The 27,417-nt window shown below is 40.4% G+C and overlaps 1 protein-coding gene across 3 annotated transcripts in view; it reads right to left on the bottom strand.

Moving 5' to 3' along the window:
• BACH2 (BACH transcriptional regulator 2) overlaps window positions 1-27,417 on the bottom strand; it is a 243,483-nt gene that overhangs the window by 52,402 nt on the left and 163,664 nt on the right. For all 3 annotated transcript variants that reach the window (XM_083177041.1, XM_083177043.1, XM_083177042.1), the window contains one exon: window positions 16,238-16,492. In XM_083177041.1, the coding sequence (XP_083033167.1) occupies window positions 16,238-16,492 (255 nt within the window). The remainder of the gene's footprint in view (window positions 1-16,237; window positions 16,493-27,417) is intronic.

The raw sequence follows: 27,417 nt of genomic DNA, 5'->3' as shown, positions 1-27,417 counted from the left end.
CACTGGTGTGCAAATAATGGGTGAAAGAGTGTGGTGCCCACATCTGAAAATACTTACCCCTATGAAGTCTCATGGTGGTCAATCCTACAAACAGAGTACAAGTACTTTTGTAGCACATACATCCCAACCGTCCAGATTTTGGAATCCTACCCATTGGCCACAGTGTCAAACCATGGGGTGCAGCTGGAAGCCCCCTCTTACTTGCAGCTCTGCTTAACAGAGCAATCAGTGAATACATAACTCATGCATGTGCCAGAGTCTGCTGCAAAAAAATAAACTGGTATGGGGGGGTCTAGTGAAGATACACACAGGCACCTCGTTCTCGTGAACCACCCTGCTTTGATGTACTATGCTATTCTATGAATCACAGTTTGTAAGACTGAAAGAAATAAACAGTGTGCACCGATGAAATGACACACAGGTGCAGGGTCAGTAATGTCACGTTGACTGAACTGACAGAAGTGGCAGCTTTTTGACCTGTAGCAGATCCCAAATGTGTCTAAGGCTATAGGCTCTGCATGGTATAGTGAGTAAGTATTACTTTAGTCTTCACAAAGTTGTAGTGGAATATGAAACTTACACCCAATGTATATGTTCCTCTCCTCAATTATTATGTGAAAATATTTTAGGGCTTTATTGATATTTTCGGTACTTGTTTCCGAGCATGGCGCCCGTCGTAGGTGATCGCATACCTAAACTTAAGGTATGCGATGGACGTGACCGACGCGATTTTAGGGCTATTTTTAGTCTTTCCCCCGACAATTAAAAAATCGCGTCCATCGCATGCCTTAAGTTAAGTTAAGTTAAGGCAATGCGATGCGACCGATGGACGCGATTTTACATAGGGAACAATGTTAAATGGGCCAATGGAAGCGATTTTTCATTGTATACCCACCCTTATGGGTATTTTACATGACAAATGCCCCCCCCCCATTGTTAACGCGACCCCACGATGAACGCCAACCCGAAGCGTGGCGAGCGCAGCGGTACGCGTCCTCCGACCTTTTCATACCCCCACTATCCACGTCGGCGTGGAGTTGATTTTATATAGTGTGGCGAGCGCAGCGAGCCACCGAGCCCGAAGCGTGGTGAGCGCAGCGAGCCCCACGAGGGGACGCGTAATACCTGGACCCCACACTATATTAAATCAACTCCACGCCGATATTTTAGGACCCGATGGATACAATTAAAATCGCAGGCGCCGTGCTAGGAATCAAGTACCATATTTTTAAGTAACAGCACAATATCCCCTCAAAAACAACAGAAATTTACAATACACTATAACAAACTAGGTTAGAGAACATTCAGACCATGAGCGGTATCATTTCTGTGTGATTTTCCTGCCTGCAAATTGATGACTTTTATATATCCTTCACCATTCACCACAGTAAATTCATCTGTTGGCATATAAAAGACATTATACTGATATACATAGTGAGAACACATATTCTTGAGGTCAACAGAATGTGGAAAGCAATGTGAAATGAAAAAGAGCTCATTTTAAAATCAATATATCATTCCAAAATACTCCCTTACAAATAGGATTATTTCATTTAAACCTTATATCTGTCAGGCTCCATTACTTCAAGCGGAGCCCATCATTTCCTGAGTTCATTATAAATCTGGATTATATTACGATTTATGTTTGGTGAAGTCATTGCCTGGATGTAAGAAATCATCTCTCTCTCTCTCTCTCTCTATATATATATATATGTGTATAATATATATATTACACAGCAGTAATTGAGCAAGTCACTGTTCTGGTCTGAGGCTCCGAGTCATCTTGCTAAACGAGGATTCAAGCTGTCCTACACCAAGCCTGTTACTAATAAATAGCAGTCCTCTGGGAAAAGTGCTGAGCGTAGGCTGAATCTATTTTCAGCTTACACCAGCATCTGCTGCCCCTGGGATCGTGCATACCCTACACCATATGTAATCACTCCTATGCTGCTCCCGGTCTGATAATGAAAGAGCATGGCATAAATCTGTATGCGAGTGGAATCTTAAATGAGGTATATAATGTAGAGAAGGAGGAAACAAACCACGTTTTCAAATCATTAAGAAGAAAGACTTTGACATATGAAGTGTTGGAACCATTAATAGCACTTATAATATGGAGGGAGACAAAGGGGCAAATGAATCAAACTGACAGAACTGGGTCATTTTATGCTAATATAGGCTGCCATGTTGCAGATTACACTCCTCGGCATCTGCAAAATAGATGCTTTTATATGAAAGAAACGACATGAACAACATGCGACAGATCATACGAGTTCCAAACATTATGCGGACGACCGTCAGAAGACTTTGTACACAGTGATGCTGTGTTTAAGGATCAGCAGAGGATGACATATGCAATGTACTTTTATAGCAATCTGATAGCCTCACTGTTGGAAGCGCAGAACTGTCAAACAGTGAATAGCTAAAACCAGGATCTTGCAGTGTCACACCAAAAATAATATTCATGAATATCAGTCAATCAACAGTAAATATCGGTTTCAAATATAATAATAAGGTACATAAAAGGAAAAAACATGGGAAGGACGTTTTTTTAAATATAAATATATAGTGAAAAACACTCCTTTATATCCGTTTATATTATATATCTACCACTACCTTTATTAAGGCTCCAGAGGCCATTTTATTTGCTCTTGTTTCCTTCATTCATTTCTAAACTTGGAGTAAAGATGGTGGAGAGTGAGGCCAATGTGAATCTGCCAGCAAGGAGCTTCTTTGTAAGCCACCAACTCACACTGATCTTTCTTGATTTATATAAGAACTATAGAAAAAGACGAAATGTGTCCGAGAAACTACTAAGAGGAAGTAGCAAGTCAGTGAAAATGGAACCAGATCATAAATGTAAGCCATAAGAACTAGTTACGGGAGGGCTTGACAAAACAGTCAACCATTGACAGCTATGTGACTGCTTACTGTATATAAAAAGCCTTAAAGAAAACCCTCAGTAATGTGGACACCACAGTGATGATCTCCAATCAGTTGCAGTCGAAATGTTAAGACCATAATTTCTTGTTCCATTTATTTACTATAAATAAAAACCCCATTTATGCCCATTTCTCATGTTAGACAGCTAATATCTAGAAGCTTGACCTCCATTGGCATAGTGAGAAGAATTTTACTATAATGATGACCAATGGTGATACCACTATGAGTAGGTTAGCGTCTCACATTCTTCACAGCTTGAGACCAAATTGTTGTGAGGTCAGGTCCATTGATTATGTCAAGGTTTCAGGGTGTGGTGCGCTATACAGAGTATAATACAACTGTATTATGATTGGGTCAAGTGTGCATGTTGGGTAGGTGTAGCATCTCATGTTAGTATAGAATTCCATACAATTTTATTACGGCCAGTGGGCAGGTGGTGTTGGCTAAATGTATTGCCATTGGTCTACAGTATATAGGTAGAAATTCCAGTCATTTTATTTTCCTACGGTATTGTCGAGATAAGAATTATATAGTGTTGTATAATAATCAAGATCAGTGGTTAATGTAAGTGTTGCCAAATAGGGCACAGAGCTCTAAGATGTACTATCAGTTTATTATAATTATACTATACATTACACACATTATGGAAATGAAAACATGGTGATTGTAGTTTTGCTATGTCTAATTAGATCTTGGCCACAAGTCATACCTTATTGTAATGAAAATGTAGAACTGAATAAAAAGTGCAGCATATTTTTATAGCATTTTCACTTGAATGAATTGCTGAATATTTAATGTATGTTCTCTTTCCTAACAACACCCACGAGACTACTAAAATGTTCTACTTGGAGAAATGTTCTGAGAGCAGAAGCGACTTCAATCAGACAGTGCATCTGTTGGGAGACTCAGATGATGCTTTGTTACAGAAGGCCATGTATGAACAATGCCAGCAGTAACAAAGGCAGGAAAACATGTGCGCTCTAGACTAGATGAGCAGATATATGGGTATGAACCTGCAGGTAATGAGGGGCAGATGTAAAAAGCAGTGACAAGGAAGGAGAAGTGAGCCCGTGAAGAAGTTGCCCATGGCAACCAATCAGCACTGAAGTAACATCTATAGGTGCATAATATAAAATTATACAGAGCAACTGTTTGTTTGCTATGGGCAAATTCTCCAATGACTCACTTCTCCCTTATCACTGCTTTCTACATCTACCCCTGACTCACTAATGCACATAGGTCTAAATATATGACTTTATTGTATGTCAGCTTTCAGAGCCAAACTTTAGAGTCACATAATAGGTAGGAAGTAATACGGTAGGTTTTCTAGTAAGCATTCCGATCCAGTAGTAGTTATCCTCAGAATGTACACATTTGAGGAAAGAACCATACATCCTGCTGTACTGTATGTTCAGTCTGGTGCCATCAATCACAGATTATGTGGAGGAAATGACATATCATTGCTACATAATCACAAAGGAGGAAAACATTTGCACATTTCAAAAAACATCTTCTGCGGGACAGATAATTTAATATTTTTGATACTTGTGCAGTCTTATCTGTAAATTTTAAATAGTGTTTCAGAAAATAAATAAATCATTTCATAAGAATTTAAGGGATAAGCAAAATATAAATAAATAATAAAAAAATTAAATTTCAAAACACAAGAGATTGTTAAATACAATGTGCTTTTATACAGGTATATTTTATCTGTTTATACCAGGATAGTGGAGGGCATTACAGGTGGAGGTTTAAACACGTCTGGTTTTCCCTCTTTTGTGTGTTAAACCTGGCTTAAGATGCATTTCTCTAGTGTGTCACTTTAAACACAGGGTTTTTTTTTTAACATTATCTGTCGAGCTGTACACCACTGGCCCCAACAGGGCATGCGGTGCACCACTGTCCCTAGGTGGGCACGCTGTGTACCACTGGCCCCAGGTGGGCACGCAGGTGTACCACTGGCCCAATAGGGCATGCTGTGTACCACTGCCCCCAACGGCACGCTGTGCACCACTGTCCCCAAATGGGCACATTGTGCAGTGCACCACTGGCCCCAACAGGGAAAAAAGTTAACTGCTGGACAGGACACATGCACACTGGAAAATAAAGGGATCACTGATGACTTAACAGAAATAATACAGGGCAAGCTGTACACCCCTAGGGTAAGCTGTATTCCAACTTAATAGAGGACTGTACTTGTACCTAAACTATTTACAAATAAAGAATACTTTATTTTAGTGTGTACCCAACTATTTTAGGTCTCACAACACCAACAAAAAATCCAATCTACTGTTGTGGCTGTTTGAAGGACTGGTGCTAGGTCTTTTGTGGCTATATAAAAGAAATACTTGATCCCACATCTAGTAGTTAAGAAAATAAACTACCGTATTTGCCGGCGTATAAGACGACCCCCCAATATTTCCACTCAAAATATAGAGTTTGTTATATAAGTGCATCTGGCGTATAAGACGACCCTCCCACTTGGAGGCATGTTTTTCAGGGGAAAAAAGTAGTCTTATACGCCAGCAAATACAGTAATTTTTAAAGTACTGAAAATCACACTACCTGTTTGCCAGTAGTGTCACAGATCCTATAGTATCAAAAAATGATATAAAATGAGTAGGCATGTTAATTATAAGACAAGCATGTGTAAATACCATACATAAACTAAGAAATGGCTTAAACATACATAAATTACAAAACCTTTTTTTACCAAGAAACAAACAAAACATTACTTTGCATTATGACAAAAGAAAGGTGTGTCTGTATATTATGACATGGGATTATTGACTGCATATTTTCACATATAGGAGGATTATTTGTATATTATGATATATGTGCAATGATAGTCAGTATATTATTATATATGGGAAATTGTGTGTATGTGGCAGAAATGTCTGTATATTATGATGTATTACTATTATTGTTTATTTATATGGCGCTATAAGGGTTTCACATCCCCTAACAGAGTATATACATGAGTAAAAAAGAAGAAAACAAGGATTACAGTACAAGGCAATTTAGGAGGATGTAGATCATAAGATAGACAGAAACTAGGTCGACAAGCATTAGGTGAACATGACTGAAGGTTGACATGGGATTAGGTCTACATGGTAATTAGGTAAACGCAAGCATTAGGTCGACATTCAAAAGGTGGACATGGGGTTTTTCACAGTTTTTTTACCCAAATGTCGACTCAATATGGACACCAAAACGTAGCACCGGGTCCCCTCGCATGTCTCGCTACCCTTGCCACACTATTTTATTCTCCCACCATGCCCTAGTGGATGGTAGGCCATGAAATACCACCTGCCAGCACGTCGGCTCAAAAAAACAGTGAAAAACCCCATGTCGACCTTTTAACTCTTGACCTTACCCATGACGACCTAATGACCTTATCAACCTAGTGGTGTCGACCTAATGCTTGTCTATCTAGTGACCATATACCATTTAGGACAAGTACATAGTTAATGAAGACAGTTGCACCAGGGAAAAAGGACTGTGAAATAAATATTAGAGTGGCTGAGACCTAGGGTTAGGTGCTGTTAAAAGTAAACCAAAGAAAGGAAAAGGCACATGAGGAGAGACTGATAGGGCTTACATTCTAAAAGATAGGGACACAGAAAGGGTAGAAGTGAGCATAAATTGGACCCGGAAGGGGAGCCAGTGTAGAGCTTGAAAGAGAGGGGAGGGGACCATAGCACATTTGTAGAAGAAGATGACCTGTGTAGTAGCATTGAGGATAAATTGGAATGGAGAGGGTTTACTGTACTTCAAGGAGGCCAGATAGTAGTAGATTACAGTATTTCAATCTGGAGATGACCAGTGAGTGGGTTTGTTTCATCCTGGGTGGGAAAGGGTCTGATCCTGGAAATATTTTTGAGGTGGAAATTACAGGACTGTGAGAGGCTATATTAATTTAAGTACTTTGTAGGTCACAACTGCAAACGGTCTACAATTTTTTGCTGTTTTGCTGTTCCGTCTTAAGTACAGTGACCAACTGTGACACTGAAGAAGGTCGTGTTGGCCTAGAAGTGTGCATCGTCCAATTTGTTCCAGAGGTTCTCAATGGGGTTAAAATCGGACTCTGAGCTGGCCAGTTCAATCAGGTTACCAAACTTTCTGTAAAACCAGAGGTAACAGCCCCACAGCATTATGCCACCACCTCCATGCTTTACTGCATCTACTGTACATTCTGGCATGAGCTGTTATCCTGGCAATCACCCACCCCAAACACATCCACCTGATCGGAAAAGGTATTATACCTTCGCCAACACGTTTCTGCTGCAGGAGCACACCATTTTATTGCACGTGGGTGTCCAATCGCTTTTGTGTACATAGTGTATTTAAAGGAGTCTCTTTGTATATTATTACAGCAAAGGTGTTTCTGTATTATATAATCTATGCAAGGTGTATCTGCGTATTATAACATATAATAAAAATGTATATAATGATATATGGAAAGTGTATTTCTGTGTATTGTAATATATTGTGTCTCTGTATATTAGGTCATATGGAGTGTGTCTATGTATCAAAACATATGGAAGATGTGCCTGTGTTTTAAGACATACAGCATATAAGGAATGTATATTATCTATGGAAGGTATAAATCTGTATATATTTTTTATACATTCTGTCTTTATTAACAATAGCAGTCAATATGCAGAACCTTCATGAAAAAAAAGTTCCGATATCAGGGAAGAGCAGAAATATTCAAAAGGCCGTAAGATTGATATCAGTTATAAATCCGTATATAAACATGAGAACATTAACAAAACAGGTAGATACTGTATTTAAACACAGAGAATAAAAAACAAACAAACAGAAAAAGTGGGTAGAGAGAAAGGAGAAGAGGAGAGCGGGATCATCGTAAGTAACACTTACCAGAATTGCCATAAATCATGCTGCTTTCCCACTGCAGACCAGTTTAAAGTACTGGTAATCTTAAATGGTATTTAAAACGGTATTAGCATTCCCACTGCAGCAGATTACCGTTTTAAATACCATTTAAGTACCATTCCCATTGCAGTGAACCCTGTAAAATGTAGAGTGCCTAACCCCCCCCCCCCAGTGTAAAGAGTGCCTAACCCCCCCCCAGTGTAAAGAGTGCCTAACCCCCGTACCTGCCCTGTGCCTTCACCTCCCCTCCCCTTGTACTTACCTGCACGGGGATGCAGGGCAGTGGGGAGGCAGCGAGGGTCCATGCAGGGTCCAGGCAGTCCCAGTGCCTGATGAGAACTAGTAGTTCTCACTTTGCGCATATGTAATGAGTGCACGTGCATAATAATGAGTCACTCATTACATATGCACATATGTAATGAGCGGCTCATTATTATGCACGTGCACTCATTACACATGCACAAAGTGAGAACTACTAGTTCTCATCAGGCACTGGGACTGCCTGGAGGCTAAATAACGTTTAAGAGGCATTCCCACTGCCTCTTAAACGTTATTTTACCGTGTAGGACTCTGCTTTAAAAATGGGTTGAAATACCATTTAACTTTAAATGGTATTTCAACTCTGGCACTTTCCCACTGCAGCCTTAAAACGGTGAATTGGGCTGAAAATCGGCAATTTACCGTTTTTTAGCTGCAGTGGGAAAGGGGCATATTTGTCAAGAGGACATATACGTTTTAAAAACTCATTTGTGGATTTATATTCCAACCAGGGCAGCCATGTATAAATCTGTATATTATGATAAATGGAAGGAATACCCCTTTATATTATGACTTATATTAGATCATAATATACTGATATACATTCTATATTTTTTATGGAGGATGAAAAATATATCATATCGGATAATGTGCACCACGCTTCTACTCTGACACAGTGAAAGTGCCTGCTAGGTCTGGCCAGATGTTGTTCTCCTCCCAACATGAGCTTCCCTCTGAGAACCTGCCAGCCCACAGGCATGACCCTGACAAATGCCCCCATCCTGATAATCCACCACTATAGCCTATCTGAAAGGCGAGAGAACCAAATGGAGGAGGATGGGGGAAACCAGACTGGGAGGGCCATGCACAGAGAATGAGTGAGAGATACACATAGAGTGGAGAGAGAGTGTAATGGGTGGGAAGCTGGGGTAGTATATGAGACAGTAGGAGATAATAAAAAAAAAAAAAAAAAAAAAGAGAAGTAAGACAAATTTGTGGTTATGTGCTCAAGCACATATAAGCTTTGCCATAACTGGTCATTTTATTACAGAGGGACACCTATGCCCTTCTAAAACCTCCCAGAAAGCTTAGCAGCACTTGAACAACCCACAGCACCCACCTGCGGATCTCTGCCTCATTGTAACTAGCCGCTCACTCGCCACCACAGTTTCGGATTAGCACTCACTGTTTGGAGTCAGGTATTGCAGCAGGTTCTGCTCCCTGGCCAATAGTTTACATTTGAAATGTTCCACCCCCAGGGTCAGCAGAAGGCAATTGGCACTCTAGTGCAAAACTTCAATGTACTGCCCTCCCCCATTTCACACTGCCACCAATACCCACTTAACAGCCCCTTTAAGTGAATGTGTGGAGGTGGCATCTTAGATGTTCCACCACCTGTATTAAGTACAACTAGGATGTCTTCCTAATAGGCATCCTTACATTTGTGATAGGGATAAATCGGTGTGTCCCCTCCCCCCTCCCTCCTCCCCAGATCCTGGCACCCTAATGGTAGAGCTGGTTTCCGTCCACCCCACAGACAGAAGTGTTGTAACATCTCTTTTATCACTCATCATAAGCAACAAAAGGAAAGAAGCATTTTTTTTCTTCATGATATTGCTGATTTAGAAAAATTTTTACTATAAGCATATTCCACTTATCTTTGGTCTTGGATAAAAATCTCTTTAAACTACTTCTGCCTAATCTGTTTATTTCCTACTGTGACCCACCCAGCTTTGAGGGGGTTATGAAGCAGCTGCCAGCAATGTAGAATTGTTATGAGATTTTGATGAATTGAAAATCATGAACGCTAGATGACAAATACAAACGAGTTAAAACACCACCATGTTTTGTCCTTTTTAAAAAAAAAAGCATGAATGAACCATTACCTCATATCCATATCTACTCCGTAATCTATTGCAAATTATTCCCAGAATAGAACATGAGTTGTATTCACATATAAATAATGAATGACAACATGTAAATAGCTCTGAGTAATTTAATTAAAGAACGGTCACCTCACCCTAGTTTGCTCACATCCAGCTAAGCAAGTTTCTGCATAGAATACCATTCTGATGCCGAGTGATCATATGGGCATGCATGTGTAATGTATGTACTGTAGGAGGGATTTATGCTGTGCGTGGCTGTCTCCCACTCGTTAGCACAGGGAGAAATTGTAGGAAAGCCTCATCTCAGCGGTTGCTTAATCACCATTTAAGAGCTAAATGTTTTACGATACTTTGCTGTGTCCTCATTTAAAACAACACGAAGCAGCAAGACTGTTGGAAATGGTTCTTCCAACCATTCTCACATTTATGCTCTTAGCTTCACTTTATTACGTCAAAGAAAAAACACCAGCAGTATGTATATGTTCCACATTTCCCAATAAAACTGTATAGTACAGTATGCAACCCCACCTTCAATAACTGGATACGTAGTTACTCAGCCCCAGGCACAGTGTATTCTCTAGGCACCAACTTGGGAAAGAACATGCAATAAGGTTTAATGTGCAAAAATGGCTTAGCAAAAAAAACAACTACCATATATACTCGAGTATAAGCCTACTTTTGCAGAACATTTTTTATGCTGAACAAGCCCCCCATGGCTTATAATCGAGTGAGGGTCCCACTTGAGTCAATAAGCTTTCTCAGTTTTTTTGTTGTAAAATTAGGTGACTCGGCTTATATTCGGGTCGCCTTATACTCGAGTATATATGGTAAATGACCTACATAGAAGATTTATACTGCTTTCACACTGCCAAACCTGGTCTGACCCGTTTTTTTTTTTATGTTTCTTTAACCAGGTCAGAGCAAGTTTAACCCCATTCACACTGCATGTTGTAAATGGTATATTACTGGTTAATTACCATTTTTGTACCTTTCACATTGAACCCATTGTGAAAGGTACACAGTAATTAACCAGTAATATACCATGCAGTAGGCAGAGCGGGTTCAGGGGGTGACCCGGGGGCGGCAGCCGTAGGTGTCGGTAAAGCAGCAGGGCCCCCCCACAGCCAGCACCTAGTAACACCCCCCTCATTCCCCTGGTACCTGGCTGCGGATCCGGGCAGCGCGGTAGGCAGCGGGCGTGCAAGGGTCACTAGGAGTCGCTCATTACATGTTCGCATATGAATGAGCCACTCATTACATATGCACATATGTAATGAGCGGCTCCCGATTATTAAATATTCGCTGCGCTGATAACCAGCTCAGTGCTAACTGCTGCCTGATACCTATATACCGGTTCAGAGCCGTTCACACTGCATAAAAAAACAGCTCTGAACCATGTAGGACTCGGCTTTTTACCCGTTTGCAAGTACCGGTTATTTGTAAAAAGTAAATGCAGACTGGCCCTTTCACAATGCAGCTCTAACCGGTTTAAAAGGCTAAAAAAAATGGCAATATACCGGTTAAGAGCTGCAGTGTGAAAGGGGTATTAAAGTATTGTTTTTATAATGTCATATTAGTTAAAAGTGAAACAAATAGAAAGGTATACATTTATATTTTTAAATAGAGGTCCCGTTTTTTTAAATCTCATAACAAAAAGAGTTTGAAAGATAAATAGAGAAATAGTTTCTATAACTATTTCACTGCTTACAAACTACATGAAAAGATACTGTACTACAGTATATCATGTGTCACTACTACATAAATATATATATATATATATATATATATATATACACATACATACACATACACACACATATATACTTAAAAAGATGAGCGGTCTGTAATATCCATCATAGGTACACATCAACTGTGAGAGCCAGAATGTGAAAAAAAGGGGAACAAAAAAGGAAATCACATTGTATGATTTTGAAAAATGTATTTGTATATTCTTGTGGAAAATAAATATTTGGAAAATCAAAGAGTTATTCTATTGAGAGGAAGGGGCCTGTGTGCAATTTCATCCACGCCCCCTCCACTGTAGCTGGCAGGCCACAGAGTTGTGGTATAGCGGGCCAACAGTCGAGATTCCGATGATCAGTATACCAACATCAGAACCTGACCACCAATACTCTGGGAGGTGGGTGAGCCCCCTGCAGGTTCTGTGGCTCACTGCACTCATGATAGGTTCTATTCTCCCTCTATGAGGGTCAGGGATCCTCACGAGGGAGAATAGCCCTGTTAGTCCAGAGTACATCTGTTGGGCATTTAAACAATCAGGATTTTGATTTTGGTGTACTGACCATTGGGATCCTGACTGTCAGTGGGTGAACCCAATGTGGGGTATTGCTGAAAGCAGTTGCATTTAAAGACACAGATCCACTCTCAAAAGGAGGCCATACCAAACTGCACCTGTCATAAGGGATGGTACAAACGTCAAAAGGTGTACATGGGATAGAACAGCACCGGTATAAGAGGCTTCAAGTAGGCATCTCTGATGTTTAAAAGCTGTATGCGACATTAGCATAAAGATGCAGATGCAACTGTTAACATGTCTATGTACACCTCGGATCAGGCCCTAGGAGAACAATCCAATTAATCACTACAGAACCTCCTGCACTAATTCATAGTTTGGAGCAAAAACAACAAAACAAAACATGCAAGGTCTATTTCCCATCATCAATTATGTCACAGCCGCATGTTGTGTTCATTTCCGACAGAATCTCACAGATAATTACATTCACCATAAATATAATAATGTGTACAAATACAAAAGCTTTACCCTTCATACAGTTTTCCAAATGTGACGTTTAATTGGCTACAGTATATACTGTATAGAGGTATAGCATCTAGAATTCCCAAAGCAAAATAAGCCTTTTAAAATATTAAATCTCATACTACTGCAGAATTTGAGACAAACAAGCCACAAATGTTGTTTCTGTTCCCTCAGCTTACAATGCAGGCTAGAGCAAGCATGTAACTCAGAGAGGCTGTATACCAAATTCCTTTCAGATTTAGTAATGCATTATTTATGTTCTTCTGTTTCAACTGGTTTCCCCCCAAGGTTTTTTTTTGTGTGTGCAACTTTAATAGGCCAAAGTTGCCAATATCAGATGAAGTGTAGCATTTGCAACACTGGGGTTACAGAGCGCAACAAAATAGGCAAGAGTGCGACAGGCTACATTACAGAAGCCAGATGGCAGGACTCGAAATGAGAGATTAGGTTTTCTTATGGAATCAATGGGCAAAGGAGGACACCAGAAGTGGTCCTTGGCAACCTCATGGAAGTTGCAAGATAATGTAGTTTTAGGGTCCCATCCTTATCCATGGTGTCTTTGAATTTGCCCGTGAGTGGATTTGACTCCAGCCCCACACACACTAAATGATATGCTCTGCAAGTAATATCGTTAACGATATAAGTGAGACTCCCTGGCAAACAATGTAGTGCATAAAACCTGAATTATATCATTAATGATATAATTTAGTGACATTATTAGGCTCCAACTTGAACATGCAGTGGTTGATCATATAATCAACATTGCCTCTGATGGCGAGGATTCCCCCGGAACATAGAATAGGGCGAGCGGCAGACGAGGGGGTTAAACAGCGAGGATGGAATGTTTTTGGTGATCCTCGCTGAAAACAACCCATCCTCGCCATAAAACCCCCTTCGCCGGCCGCATTGAATACACCCCAAAAGTCTCAAACAAAAATATACCAGTCTACATCTGTTTCCTTGTCTTTATATGTATCTATTTTATGTGTAATTTATTTCTCTGACCAGTCCCTCGGAATCAAACTCACATTTAAGGTCCATAAACACTGGGCAATCTTGAACAGCGATGCTGAGAAAATCGCTGTCCTGAAAACCGCTCAGTGCATATACACTGAGCAGTTTCCCCCCTAGCCAGCGATTTTCACAGGGTGTGGACAACTTTCTATAGCAGGACGCTATGGATAGCTGGTAATATCAGCAGATGAGCAGCGATGGCCACCGATGATGCGGGAGCATGAATCCGTGCGCATCGCTGGCCAGTAGACACTGGGTGGCATTTTAGCTAAAAGCAGCTCAATTGACAAAAGTGCGCTGCTTTCAGCTCAAAATTGCCCAGTGTATATGGGCCTATACTCCTATTTCTGGCTCCAAGACTTTCCTGGACTGCATCCACTCTGTGGAATTCCCTACCTAGTACAAGGACATATAAGTATTTCCTAAAAACACATTCTTAGGAACAGTATCTAATTCAGGAGGCCCTGAACACACTGCTAGACCATGCATATGCTCAGTAAGGATGTACACCTATGTATCAGAAGAAAATAAAGCACAATTTTACATACTGTACATACTGTATATGAACTGAACTCATTTTATTAGTACATTTATACATTTTTATTTTACTATATTTTAGACAAATATTTCGGTGGTGTTATTTTTCTTTTGAAACTTTGGGCATAAATTCTGCTTACATCTCCGAAAGTGGTCCGTCTGGGCAGCCTCAGGACCAGTTCTGCATATGTGCCTCCTGAGCCCCATTTTCCAGGAAGCTTCCGACACAAGTTCAGTTGCATTGTTTTATGTACAGTAGAGGGGTAACCACATATACAGGCAAACTTCAAAAACATTGACCATGTGTACCATGTTTTTAATGTCTGCATTTATATGGTTACCCATCCATTGTACATAAGACAATGTAATTGAACTTGGTTCATTAGAACCAAGGGGAGGTTTTATGATAACCGAGCCACAGAGTACCTTGAAATGTTTATTTGATATTAAATCAGCACTATTGCACTGTGTAAAAAGTCAGAAGCAGGATTGTCGTCTTTTTCCTGAAATTCCGGGATTGCTACATGTATCCTTAGGGAGGGTACCCCGGCCTGTAACTGCTGTATCTAGAGTACCGAACTACATGTCATATGTATGTATCTATAAACTGAGTGTCCAAATTAATTTGACACCTTGAGTACCAATTACAGCAAATATATTCCAAAGAATGATCTTAGCACAAGAAAAAAAACTGTTGAAGAAAGGCAGGCTGAGTTTTATCATGGGTTTGTAATGTAATTACTCCCTATTTGCACCTTTTAAGACATAATATACAGCCGCACAAAGTAAGAAACCAGTCCTCACAAGCATTAGCTGTTTCTAGAGTAGTGTTCCACTGAGATAACGTAACCATCCACTCACAAGCTATTAGTAGCAACGATGAAGTAATGTTAATTGAATAATGGCTTCTTGCCCAGAACATTGGCATGACCCACAGTACCCTTGCATGACAGACATTTATATATATGACACCCTTTAGCACAAAAAAAAAGAGACAAATGCATAAAACCATTAAAAAAGGGTGACCAGATGGTATTTAAAGGAAAAAAATATTCATAAGTAACTGCAAAATGAAGGTTTGTAATGTAATGTAAATATTTCAACATTTTCTTTCTAACTGGTCTTGAGAAAAGACATTTTTCAGTGTTTTTGATGGAAAAAGGAATAATCTCAACTTTTCAAGATTTCTACATTGGATAGTTAAGTTTGAACAAATTACACCAGATCTACAAAAGGGAATTTATTAAATTTTTGTGTTGATTTAGAGAATTTTTTTTTTTTACGTGTTTATTCTTTATTCCTACCAAGGAAATGATCCTTGCCCAGACACTTTATTAGGAAATGCACTATTCCCACTCTGTAACTTAAATACTACTATTATTCATCATCGCAGTCATTGTCTCCATGGATACCCGGCCACACAAACCACAACCCAGAAGCGGCGCTGCTAAGGCTAAATGTGCCCATACACGGTGTGATCATTGCATGCATTTTGAATGCGTTCACATTGCATGCAATTTGCATGCGATTTGATCTGAAGCTAGTTAAAAAAGTATGTGCAGCACATACTTTTTGAACTGTGTGATGGGATATGTGCGGGATCGCAGTGCTGCACATGGGTGGAGAATCTATTCGATGGTGAGTAGATTTACCCCAGTTCGCATGGCAGCCTACTCGCAGCCATGCACAGGGGCGGCCCTTCTCTCAGGCAGGGAGGGTGATAACTGATCGCAGGTCTGCTAAAAGTTGCGGCCCTGTGATCAGGACTGAATTGCCCCAGACTTTAATTTTTAGGATGTACAGAGCATAGATATCTTAGTACTGGTACTAATCTAACAAAAAAACATTTCCTGTGTTCTAGCACAAGCTATAGACAACTAAATGTCAATAAATGTCATACCACAGCTAATGATCAAACTCATACCTCATCTGGCAGGCTGATTACCAGTCCATGTTCTGCTGGCCCAACTAGCACTTGCAGGAAGTACTCACTGCATGCGGCCAACACCGCCCTATGGGCTCGAAACTCCTTTCCTTCCACTACTAAGGTGACATCACAGAGAATGTCTTGTTTCCACTGGTCATTGAGGCACTGTAGAATATTTGTACAATGCACAGTTGACTCATACACGTACATGGGCGATTCAGTCTTGTCATCTGCAGACATTCCGTTCAGACCCTGAAAAACACAATAGAACAAAAATACTGTAAGCCAAAATCTGCTCTTTATCTGGAAAAAGATTAATAGTGCTCCCAGATTGAAAGCAAATAAATAAAATATAGAAGTAAGGAGGGGGTCAGCTCTCACAAACCTGGATATTGGTGAGAGGAGAGAAGTACCTAAAGATTTTAATGTGCAGCGGACATGTTCATTCCACTTAATTCATTCCCCCTGCCTGCACAATCTCCAGGAATCTGCAGTGGTACCAGGTGGGATAGATAGGACCCATCCCAAAGTGTCTCAGTCACACACTGCACACTTAACACAGAGCCGGCCCTAGGCATAGGCAAACTAGTCAATTGCATAGGGCAAAGGCCTATGTCTAGGGGTGGTCTCCTTTGCCATTGGTGATCAGTGGGGCATACAATTGTTAGCGCCACTACTATGGGTGGCTCTGCTCCTGCATTTCTGAGCTGAGCCAACCGCCAGTCTACCCACCTGCCTGCCCGCCAGCGCTGCCGCCAGAGCAGATGCTAATGACACATGCGGTACTGCTGGTGGGGCTGTATATTAGCATCTGCCCCTAATAAAAATGGCCGCTGGTCGAGGAGGGGGCTGGGGCGCATGCCCAGCAGCAGCTCCTCCTCCCATGGTCCTTTGTAGAGTCACTTCCACCCTCTTCCTCCCAAGTCCCAATGACTCACTAGGGAACAACAAAAGTTTGGGTGTTGACCGAGGCCCTGCCCAGCCCAGCGCTAGCACTGTATAAAGTACCCACACACAACATATTGTAACACAATACATACATATATTTTTATATAGTATGCAATGTATGTATGTATGTATGTATGTATGTATGTGTATATATACACACACACACACACACACACACACACTATAAAATATAATATATATATATATATATATATATATATATATATATATATATATATATATATATATATATATATATATATATATATATATATATATATATATATATATATATAGAGTCGAGTCAGATCGGCACTCACGTATGAATAATGATAAAGATCTCCGGTGCCATCAATGAGACCTTCAAAGAGGTCACAATATAACAGTCCACTTTAGCGGCACTCACGGATATAATACACTTGAAGTCAGCTGGTTGTCATCACAACCAGCTGACTTCAAGTGTATTATATCCGTGAGTGCCGCTAAAGTGGACTGTTATATATATATATATATGGAACTGGATGGGGGTGAAAACCCTTGCTGGGGGAACACTCACAACCACACGGCACTCCAAGGACTTGATAAATGGTGATAAGTACAGGGTAACGTACCGCAATGAACGGTTCAACACAACCGTAATGTATATATGCGTGGCCTGGCGCTGCCTGCTTGCGGAACACTGAAAGAGTGTAACCACTCCAACATTCTGTGCGGGTCACAGAAATCCACGCCTATATACATTACGGTTGTGTTGAACCGTTCATTTCGGTACGTTACCCTGTTCTTGTCCTTGCATGGAATTTTTTAAACAAATAAAAACTTGTTATCTTTGATATTGCACTATGGATCGCTCCTGTTTTTTCTTTTAGATTGCTACAACCTGTGAATCCGGGTGATGGTGGAGCAGCCAGGTTACAATCGGACCTAAAGTGCCAGTCAAACATATTTGATCAATCATTATTACCGGTTTATGGACATTGGTTCCAAAAGGTTTTTTGTGCACCTATTTATATATATATGAAAAGGGGCGCTTTATGCTGCAGATAAAACTTTGAATTTGGAGAACACAGATAGCTCCAATGCAAGATAAAAGCATTTGCTCGTACCAGTTATTACAACAGTGTGGGCTGGCTACCACATGATTTTACATAAAATACTGGTGTTAACTGCTCCACTGTGAGGTCCTTAATGTCAGGATACCGGAGAGCCTTGATCACCGCAGATGCTGATGCCAGGGCTTGTGGTGCAAGTGTCACAAGCCAAGCCAGGGCGTGGCTTGTGACACTCGCACCTCGCATTAGAGTAAAACACATGGACATGCTAATTCACATGTTTTCTGACCTCCTGATTTTTCTGACAGTTGACAAGTCGGCACTTGGATTGAATAAGTCAATGTAAATTTGACCAAGAATCTGCAAAAAGTGCCGATTTTATGACTGTCGGAATATATGTCACAGATTTAGTCCCAATGAGGTCTATAAATTGATAAAAGAACATTATGCTACACAAACAGAATAGGGAGAGTAAAGCTCTTTGCACATTAGACGGTATTTCAAACAATACGCATATTGTCTAAGGTGTACGTACTATATCGTTAAGGATAAACGCTCCAGCGGGTCATTAGCGATACCTTCTATTGTCTGTACATGCAGCATAATCTGAGGATATCGTCAACTACAGCATACAGCTACTGACGATATTGTTTGTGAAATCTTTTAGTTTTCACAAAAGATAGCATTTTTCAAGGAGTTTCAGGGAGTTGAAGGGAAATCATGAAGCGACATTGTATCATTTACACGTCGTGTAGGTTGTACTCAGCTTAATTACACAACACAACAGGGAATAAAGACAAAAATTTAATTTCCATTTTTTTTTATGTCTTTCTCTATTGCTTTAGGTTTATTTCAATTTAACCTTCTAATTATGAAGCAATTAATCACATCGTCACATGACCATATATGTTCCTAAACGCAGAGACTATTAATGACCTTCATAAAAAAGGTACAGTACTTCTGTAAGCATCCCACAAAGTCCTGAAATGTTGCGCCCATCACGTGGTTTCCTTTGGTATCGGTTACTTCCACTAATACAGACTTTGTGTCATTTTGCAATCTGATACACTGGTCCCAGACCACTGAGTTTGCTCATTAATCAATCAGTGCAGGGGGAAAAAGTGTCAGTGAGAATACTTTATGACTATGCATTGATAAAAATAACGCCAATCCAAGCTGTAAGCTGCTTGTATTGGAAACAGATCCAAACCTTCCATGCACCTAGCCATTAGTTAGCTACTGCATAGTGATACAAGGACGGCATTCTGAATTGTTCCTTGTAATCTGGTCACTATGTGGCACTGTACTAGAGGTTCGTTACGAATATTATACAGGCTTAATATCATAAACAACATGTTTTGACAACATCAACATTGTCAGAAGATGTCTACAGAAAACAAAACAGTAATAAAACAAAATTCCAGAAAATATACTGCAATTTATGAATTTTCAGAATATTATTAGAAAATAATACAAAACAATATACTGTACATTAGAGACAGTTTACAAAGTCCTGCAATGCTGTGCTTGGATGGTCTGCCTGAAGCACATGAATGGATATAGCTACTATTCACTCAAGAGACATTGGCAACCCAGGAATACTACTGTGTGTGCAGGGAAATAGAAGCATCTGTAAAAAGGTCCACTATGCAATATATCTCACAGCAAAGCCCATCCTGCCACTCTAGAACCACCCCTAAGATAAACCCCTCACCTCAAAGATAAGCATTTTGCTCTGAAAATTCTGGCTGATCAGTGTGCACTAGGCTATGCCCTTACGTCTAGGGATGCTGCAAGGTTTCTTGGCACCTCTGTGCTGCCCGGACACAGGTGAGGGGGTGATGCGGGGCGGCGGGGGGTCGGCGCGGGGCGGCGGGGGGTTGCGGTAGAAGCCCATTGGCTTCTATGCGGCATCGCCAGATTTTTCTGGAGATGCCCCCCGCCGCGGTAACCCGGTAACGGGGTTTTTACCGCATTTTTCGCTTAGAGAATCTCCCCCATTATATGTTCCCCCACCTGTTTATATTAAAAAGGGGTCCCGTCACTACACACAGTGGGTCAGGGAAGCAAGAAATTTCAAATTTGCATAACATAGATGGGGTAGAGGACATTGCTTGGGTTCAGATTAGGTTCACATCACAGCTCCTAACACCCGCAATCCCAATACCGCCAGGGTCCTGGGGGGGGGGTGTACAAAAATGGCTCCGCCGCTACAAAGTGGGTCATACATGCAAGATATGGCAGAGTTGCATAACATAAAGGGGGTAGGGGACATGGGGTTTAAGAAAAACTACAACTTTGGGGAGCAGTCCACAGACAGGTGTTGCCAGTCACACCATGGGCATAGTGAGTGGTTAAGCTTAAAACAAAAGACACAACCAAACCTAACCAGCTAGTATACTATAAAGAAATGCCCCAGCTAATATGACACTGACAAACACACACCCTGCCATCGCTACTTGACCCATAGGTCGTGTACAACTCAGAGCCAGGTTTTACCGGCTGATATGCTGGTCCAGGTACAGAGTATTTTGTCCCTCCTGAAATGGGCCATGTTGGGAGGTATGAGACAGCCTCACTTTTTTGTGAACTCTGTAGCGCATCACCTCCCCTGCCCAGTAGAATACTTTGCCTATTCCTTTCCCTCACTCAGCACCATGCCTGTGTAAACTCATTCTTACGCTAAAGTTTCCTTTAAAGTGATCGGCCTAATTCAGACCTGATTGCAATGCTGCTTTTTTTTTTTAAGCAAATGAAGAAAAACATGCTGCACTGTAATGGGGCAAATGTAACATATGCAAAGAATAATATTTGGGTAGGTTAGTTTGTTTCTGTGCAGGGTAACAATACTGGCTGCTTTAATTTTACACTGCAATTTAATTTCAGTTTGACAACACCCCACCCAAATCTTAAAGCCTGTAAACACTGGACGATTTTGAGCTGAAAGCAGCTCAGTTTTGACATTTGAGCTGCTTTTAGCTGAAAAGCCGCCCAGTGTGTACGGGCCAGCGATTAGCGCGGATGCATGCTCCTACATCATCCCTGGCGGCCGATGCTTGTCTGCTGGTGTTACTAGCAGGTGAGCAACAGGCTGGATGGCTTTCCATACCATCCTGTTTGTCCACCCCCCCGGAAAATCGGTAAAATTGCTCAGTGTGTATCCGCCCAGCGGCTTTCTCCATCATCGCTGTCCATACACACTGGGCAAAATCGCCTCCTTGTGCAATCAAGCATCCGACTTGCCTTTCTCATTTTTGTTAAATTGCACAAAAATAACTATCAAGATGATCAGCTATTAACATGGTTTCCCTCAACAAGTCTCCCAGTCTCTGTCTTTAGTCTTACTATTCTGCCTTTTGTTTTTCTCCTTTTACTTATATACCTAAAAAAAGTTTTGGCTCCTTTACCCACTGACTGGGCCATTTTATCCTCAGCTTGTGCATTTGCACATCTGATCACCGTCTCTCTAACAAGACACCCCTGTCTTCATTTTTTTTTTGAGTCTGCTTATATTTCCTAAAATCCCTCTTTTTTGCTTTCACAATATTTGCTTAATCTCTACTAGCTTTGTCCTTGTGCTTTCCCTAAACCCTTTTGAAACAAAGTTCTGTTGCCTTTAGTATTGCAGTTTTCATTTTCCCACTTCTGTACTCCGTCCAAAGTTCCTCCGCTCTGCCAAAGAATTGATTACATATTTTCCCATCCCTGCAAAAGCCTTTCTTAAATCTAACAACTTAGTTTTTTTATAATGGTAGTATGGGGTCAGTCTGTCTTTATTATAAACCATGCTTCTTGATGATCACTGGATCCCAGGTTTTCACCCACTTTGACGTCAGCTATTCGGTCTCAATTTGTAAGTAATAAGTCTAATATTGCATATTTGCGAGTGGGCTCCCTTTCCAATTGCTGGAGGGATGCTCTCTGCAAGGATTTCAAAATACCTCTACTTTTAGTGAAACTAGCAACAGACTCCTCCCAGTTTATATCACTAAGATTGTAAGCTTGCGAGCAGGGTCCTCCTACCTCTATGTCGGATTGTTCTACCACGTTTGTTTTATCACTGTTGTTTCCAATTGCAACAGAATATGCTGTGCTATATAAGAAAATTTAAAAAAAAATAAGATTAACATTTTCCATTATCAATACCTCTCCTTTTAATGCCATTTTGGTGATATCCTCCCTTATGTTGTTGTCCAGTAATCTGGTGGTAGATGACCCTAATACTAAGAAATGTTTTGTCCCCTGTTTCTATGGTCACTCAAGTGTTCTCAGTTTTTCTGTGAGGTAGTATTTATGCTTTTTTTAATATTTTTACATACATTGCTACTCCTCCTCCTCTGATTCTTCCCATTCTGTCCTTCCTAAATAAAGTAGATCATTCATTTTGTATTTGGGGCAACAGCTGGATCCACAAACCAGGACTTTGAATTTGATAGAATGCCACCATATAGCAAAAAAAAACACAAAAACATAAAAACAAGAAAACCACAGACAAACAAAAAATAAGCTATGTAAACTGTTCTTTCTGTGTGAAAACCTGCAGATACCACCCACCTGAAACTCCTACACACGTTTACCAATTAATTATCAATTTACAGCATAGTAAAACACCAGCACAAAAATAACGGATGTGATTTAATTATACACTTTCTTTTTGTTCCTGGAAATTCTATACAACACGGATTTGGATTAATAATTCATTCAGCAATCAAGTTTCAGGAAAAGATAATTATACAGTGTAACCATTCTCACACTAATTTCTGTAATTACACATTACAGCTGTGTTAGCATTTTAACAGGTTAGAGAGCTTCAGCAAATTGCTATGTCATGCTTTCCTTTGTCGTTGACGGTCTTTCGAACATTGCGATGAAAAAAAACTTTTTGCCTATCACAGGACATTGTGTGACATTTATTTCTGTAATCTGCTTATGCGTGTGACTTGTACTGTATATGCATCCCAATGATATGCTAATTATAGTCCATGATGGGGTTAATCTTTAATATAGATTGTATGCAGCTATTTTATTTATTTCTCCGGCACAATTTAGGCCTCATTTAAATTTGTTTGAGCATGCTCACTAAAGCAAAGGCGATTTTTACGCTGAAAGTAACTTGCACTTGTGACCCCTATTCCTCAAGAGGCAGACTGTAGGCATGCAAGTACAGGTCTAAATGATTGTCCATGTAAGGTATCAATATACTGTATTCCTAAACATTTCAATTATTTGATGATGCATACGTCACTAAAACATGCTTTTGGAGGTGTGTGAAATAGTATTTGAGCTCTCTATTATATCACTGCGATGCTCTGTATTATATGGCTGCCATGGCAACCCCCTATATGATATTGGCATTGTAATTCAGATACCCCTGCCCCCAGCTTTTCAGCTTTGTGCTGTCTCCCCTTAGTGGGCCCCTACCTTTGTATTACCCCTGTGTCCCTTCATGCACTATTCCAACACTGGTGCTGAAATATTAATAGTATTAATGGATGAGTCACTCTCTCTCCTAGGTACACAAACCTATAAACATTACGGTACTGAGGTTAATGCCACTTATGTAGAACATTTATTGTGAGTGCTAATGTAATCAATTAACATGAACAGCGGCTCTAAACTAGAGTCAGCTGTGGTTGGGACATACAGCATAATACAGATCTATGCTCACAATTGCTATGTGTATATATACCCCTCCTCCTTCTGTAACTCATCCCCATATAAAACATGCAACCATTCTCCTTCTCCACTTTCATTTTCTTAGAATATCACATCCTCTAACCCCTCCTACATCTCTAACTCCTCCTTCTCAACATACCAATGGCCTAGAACATAATAACCTACAGTATGTGGTTCTTGTCTGCCATCCAATTCTATGTTTCTAAGTGGTTCTTATCTGCTGTCAATTGCTATGTAACCATAACCCAAACCCCTAAACTACCCTTAATGTGAAGGCTGCATCTACACATTGCATTTTGACAGGTCTCTTTTAAATGGGACTGGTTTATACAGACAGAAGGGTAAATCTCAGATTCGAGCGCAAGACAAAAGATATGCTGCTTAGGTTGCAATAATATTGGTGTTTTTGTCATTCACCAGCACACAATAAACAGTTGTAGAAAGATATTAAGCAACCAATAGCGCTGTCTTTAGTTTTCATAAAGTGCACACCAAATATTAAAGGTGAAGAACAAATTAATACATGACTTATGCTGGGTACACACCAGGACGACTAGGGCCCGATCAGCACAATCTAGATCCGATTCCGATCAATTGGATGCAGATTGTGTGCTGATTGGGCCCTTTTCTGAGCTGGTGTGGAGCGATTCCGATCCGATGCGCGGTCCCGCGGGTCGGTCGGTCGTTATTGAGATCCTACCTGCTGCAGGTAGGATCTCAATGACGACCATACAACCGGGTGCGGGTCGCCATCGGATCGGACCCGCTCACGGTGCACATCGTGAGCGGGTCGTGCCCTCCCGCGTCATCGTGAGCGGGTCGGACGAGACACTGACGACCCGCTCACGATGTGCATCGTGAGCAGGTCGTCCTGGTGTGTACCCTACACTAGTCACAAGATATCCAGAAGGTCAATGGTCCATAACAATTTATTGAGACCCTGTCTCTGCATTAGCATGTCCCAGACATATACTTGCAGCAGCAGCACTCTCTAGCTTGCTTTCTTCCACACACAATCCCCGGATTGTTTAGCGTTTAGCAGAATGCAGTTGAACAGGAGTCGTTTAGCAGGATACTTACTGAAGAGGATATATACACAGGCCTGCTGCATCATGCTAAAATGCAGTAGACACAGCCTAATAGCTTAAGAGCATATGGGCCATTTGGATCTTATCTTCCGTCAAATTCTATATTTCTATTACATTGCCTGCCCTGTTTTATTTTAATTGTGATGTATTATTGACAATTTTTACTTCTATTTTTATTCCATATCTAAAAGAAAGAGTCCTGCAGTGAAACTTTTGGAAGAGAGTTACAACAGTCCCTGACCAATCTCCCATTTTCAAGACTGAGCGCGTCAACACCCAAATTTTTTTAATTGGGCAATCCAATAAAGAGACCCGCTTTGCACTGGAAACTTGTGTGTTTTCGCAAAGCCGCAGCCCCATTTTTGCTGAAATCGGGGCTGCTTTCAGGGATTATGCTTCACCTGGCTGAGGCAGGAAAAGTAAATCCCTGATAAACTGCAGCTCCTGCCGGCATTTCAGGGCTAATTAGGTAGCCCCGAGCAAGGCTATTACCATTGTAAGTAATAGCATATTGTCCTTATGCCATTAAAATGGTTTCTACTTTGATATGAAAGCACCACCCAAATTCAAGGCATTCAGGTCATCTCAGGCCACAGTGATTACTTAAACATCTCTCAGTCTTAATTTCCAAGTAAAATAAATTACTACAATGACTGTAAAAGAAAGGCATCACAGGACCACAGTTGTGAGCTATTTACATCACTAGATATCATTTAATAAAGAGCTCTTTATTTGACATTCTCAGTTATGCATTTCATAAAAAATGAATGAAGTAATTGTTTTAATATGGGACATATTCCAGTAATGCGGTTCATACTGTTTGCACTTACTTTGTTCTGTCCTGCTAACTAAAAACAAAGTTGTTGTTTATTCTTTTAAAACAATTGTGAAAGTGTTATGCAAATGCATCATGATTTGAGCAAAATGTTCTGAAAGTAATTTCTGTAAAAAGAAATGTACAGCTTGCCTTCATTCTCCCCATGTAATAAAAAGTTCCAGCTCAGCAATATGAATAGTGCATCATAAGGAAATTTACAATCAGATTGCTTAAAGGAAAGCAAAAACCCCTCTCAGCCCCAAGCAGCTTTACACTCATTTGCATTTGTTCAAAGAAACACAAGCGTCTGCTGTGTAGGGTGAAAACAGAACTATGTATAGAGTATTGAATAAAATAAAATAATAATGTATGTATAAATTATCTCAAGGGAATTTCCGAGCTCCAAAGGGATTACTTACTTTATCACTTACTACTTTTTTGAAACTATATTTTAGTGTCTGAAAACAAAAATAATTAAACACTACATAAATGTCCTTTACTTGAGAATAAACTGCAGCAGTTACATTGACACATTGGGTGCAATTCAATTGTTAATGCTGTTCTGTCACTACTAGGCTCCTGACAGAGCAATTCCTTTCCTTTCGGGGGTGACTAGCTGAATTGAGCAAAAAGTGACCTGTTTGAGCACTCAAATGGCACTTTTTTAACGCTGCGCCCAATCGTTTTATTGGGTTTAGCTGCTTCATGAGTGAGATAAAAAAACAAAATTTAATATGTCCCCTCACTTTAGACGGGTGATGGGGTGCGATAAAGCATTTTGATTCCAACCCTTAATATAGCAATAAAAAACGGAAACGTTGCATATTTTAGGCAAAATACACAACAAGATTTACAAACCCCCCCATACCCGGATATGACTTTTCTAATAGAATAGCCAAGATACATATCTGGAAAAGCCATACAGTATACATTGGTAGAGATTTATATAGTGGCACACACAGCAAGGAAAGAACTCCTGATGCTTCAAAAACTAGGAGAATATGTGGACAAATATTTAGACCGTCTCTTTAGCATAATAAAACTTGTCCTAAATTTCAGTTAGGGTGGGCTTTTTTTTTCTTAATATTGCATAAATCTCCCAAAAATAATTTTCACTTCATTATGGGGTATTGTGTGTAGAATTTTGAGGAAAAAAATAAGGCTTTGACATAAAAAAAATGTGGAAAAAGTGAAGCGCTGTGAATCCTTTATATATTATCATTGCCAAAATCAACTCATATCACCAACAGTAACATCTCTATAACTATCCACAGCAGGGGGAGTCTCAGGTCACCCAAAGTGGTTTGGGATCCACCCCCAGGGTTGCCTTTTCTCTCTTTAATTTTTTTGATCCCAATGCTAACAGACAGGAAACTGTGCCAATCAGGACAGAGGGTTGATCAACGTATCCTCCCTGAAGATGTAACTGTCTCCCCACTTATTCTTCCCATCCACAGAAGGCTACACTGTGATGCAGACGGTCTGGGCAGAGTGCCATGACACCATCAGCGGGAGTCACTGGAGCACTGTACAAAGTTATATTTCAGTTGGGAGCTGCTGTTAAGACCAGTGAACTCCCTTAACCCACACTGCAGA

This window comes from Crinia signifera, chromosome 3, assembly GCF_055691185.1.
Source record: "Crinia signifera chromosome 3, ASM5569118v1, whole genome shotgun sequence".
Classification (NCBI taxonomy): Eukaryota; Metazoa; Chordata; class Amphibia; order Anura; family Myobatrachidae; genus Crinia; species Crinia signifera.
This window is presented reverse-complemented; position numbering and strand designations above follow the sequence as displayed.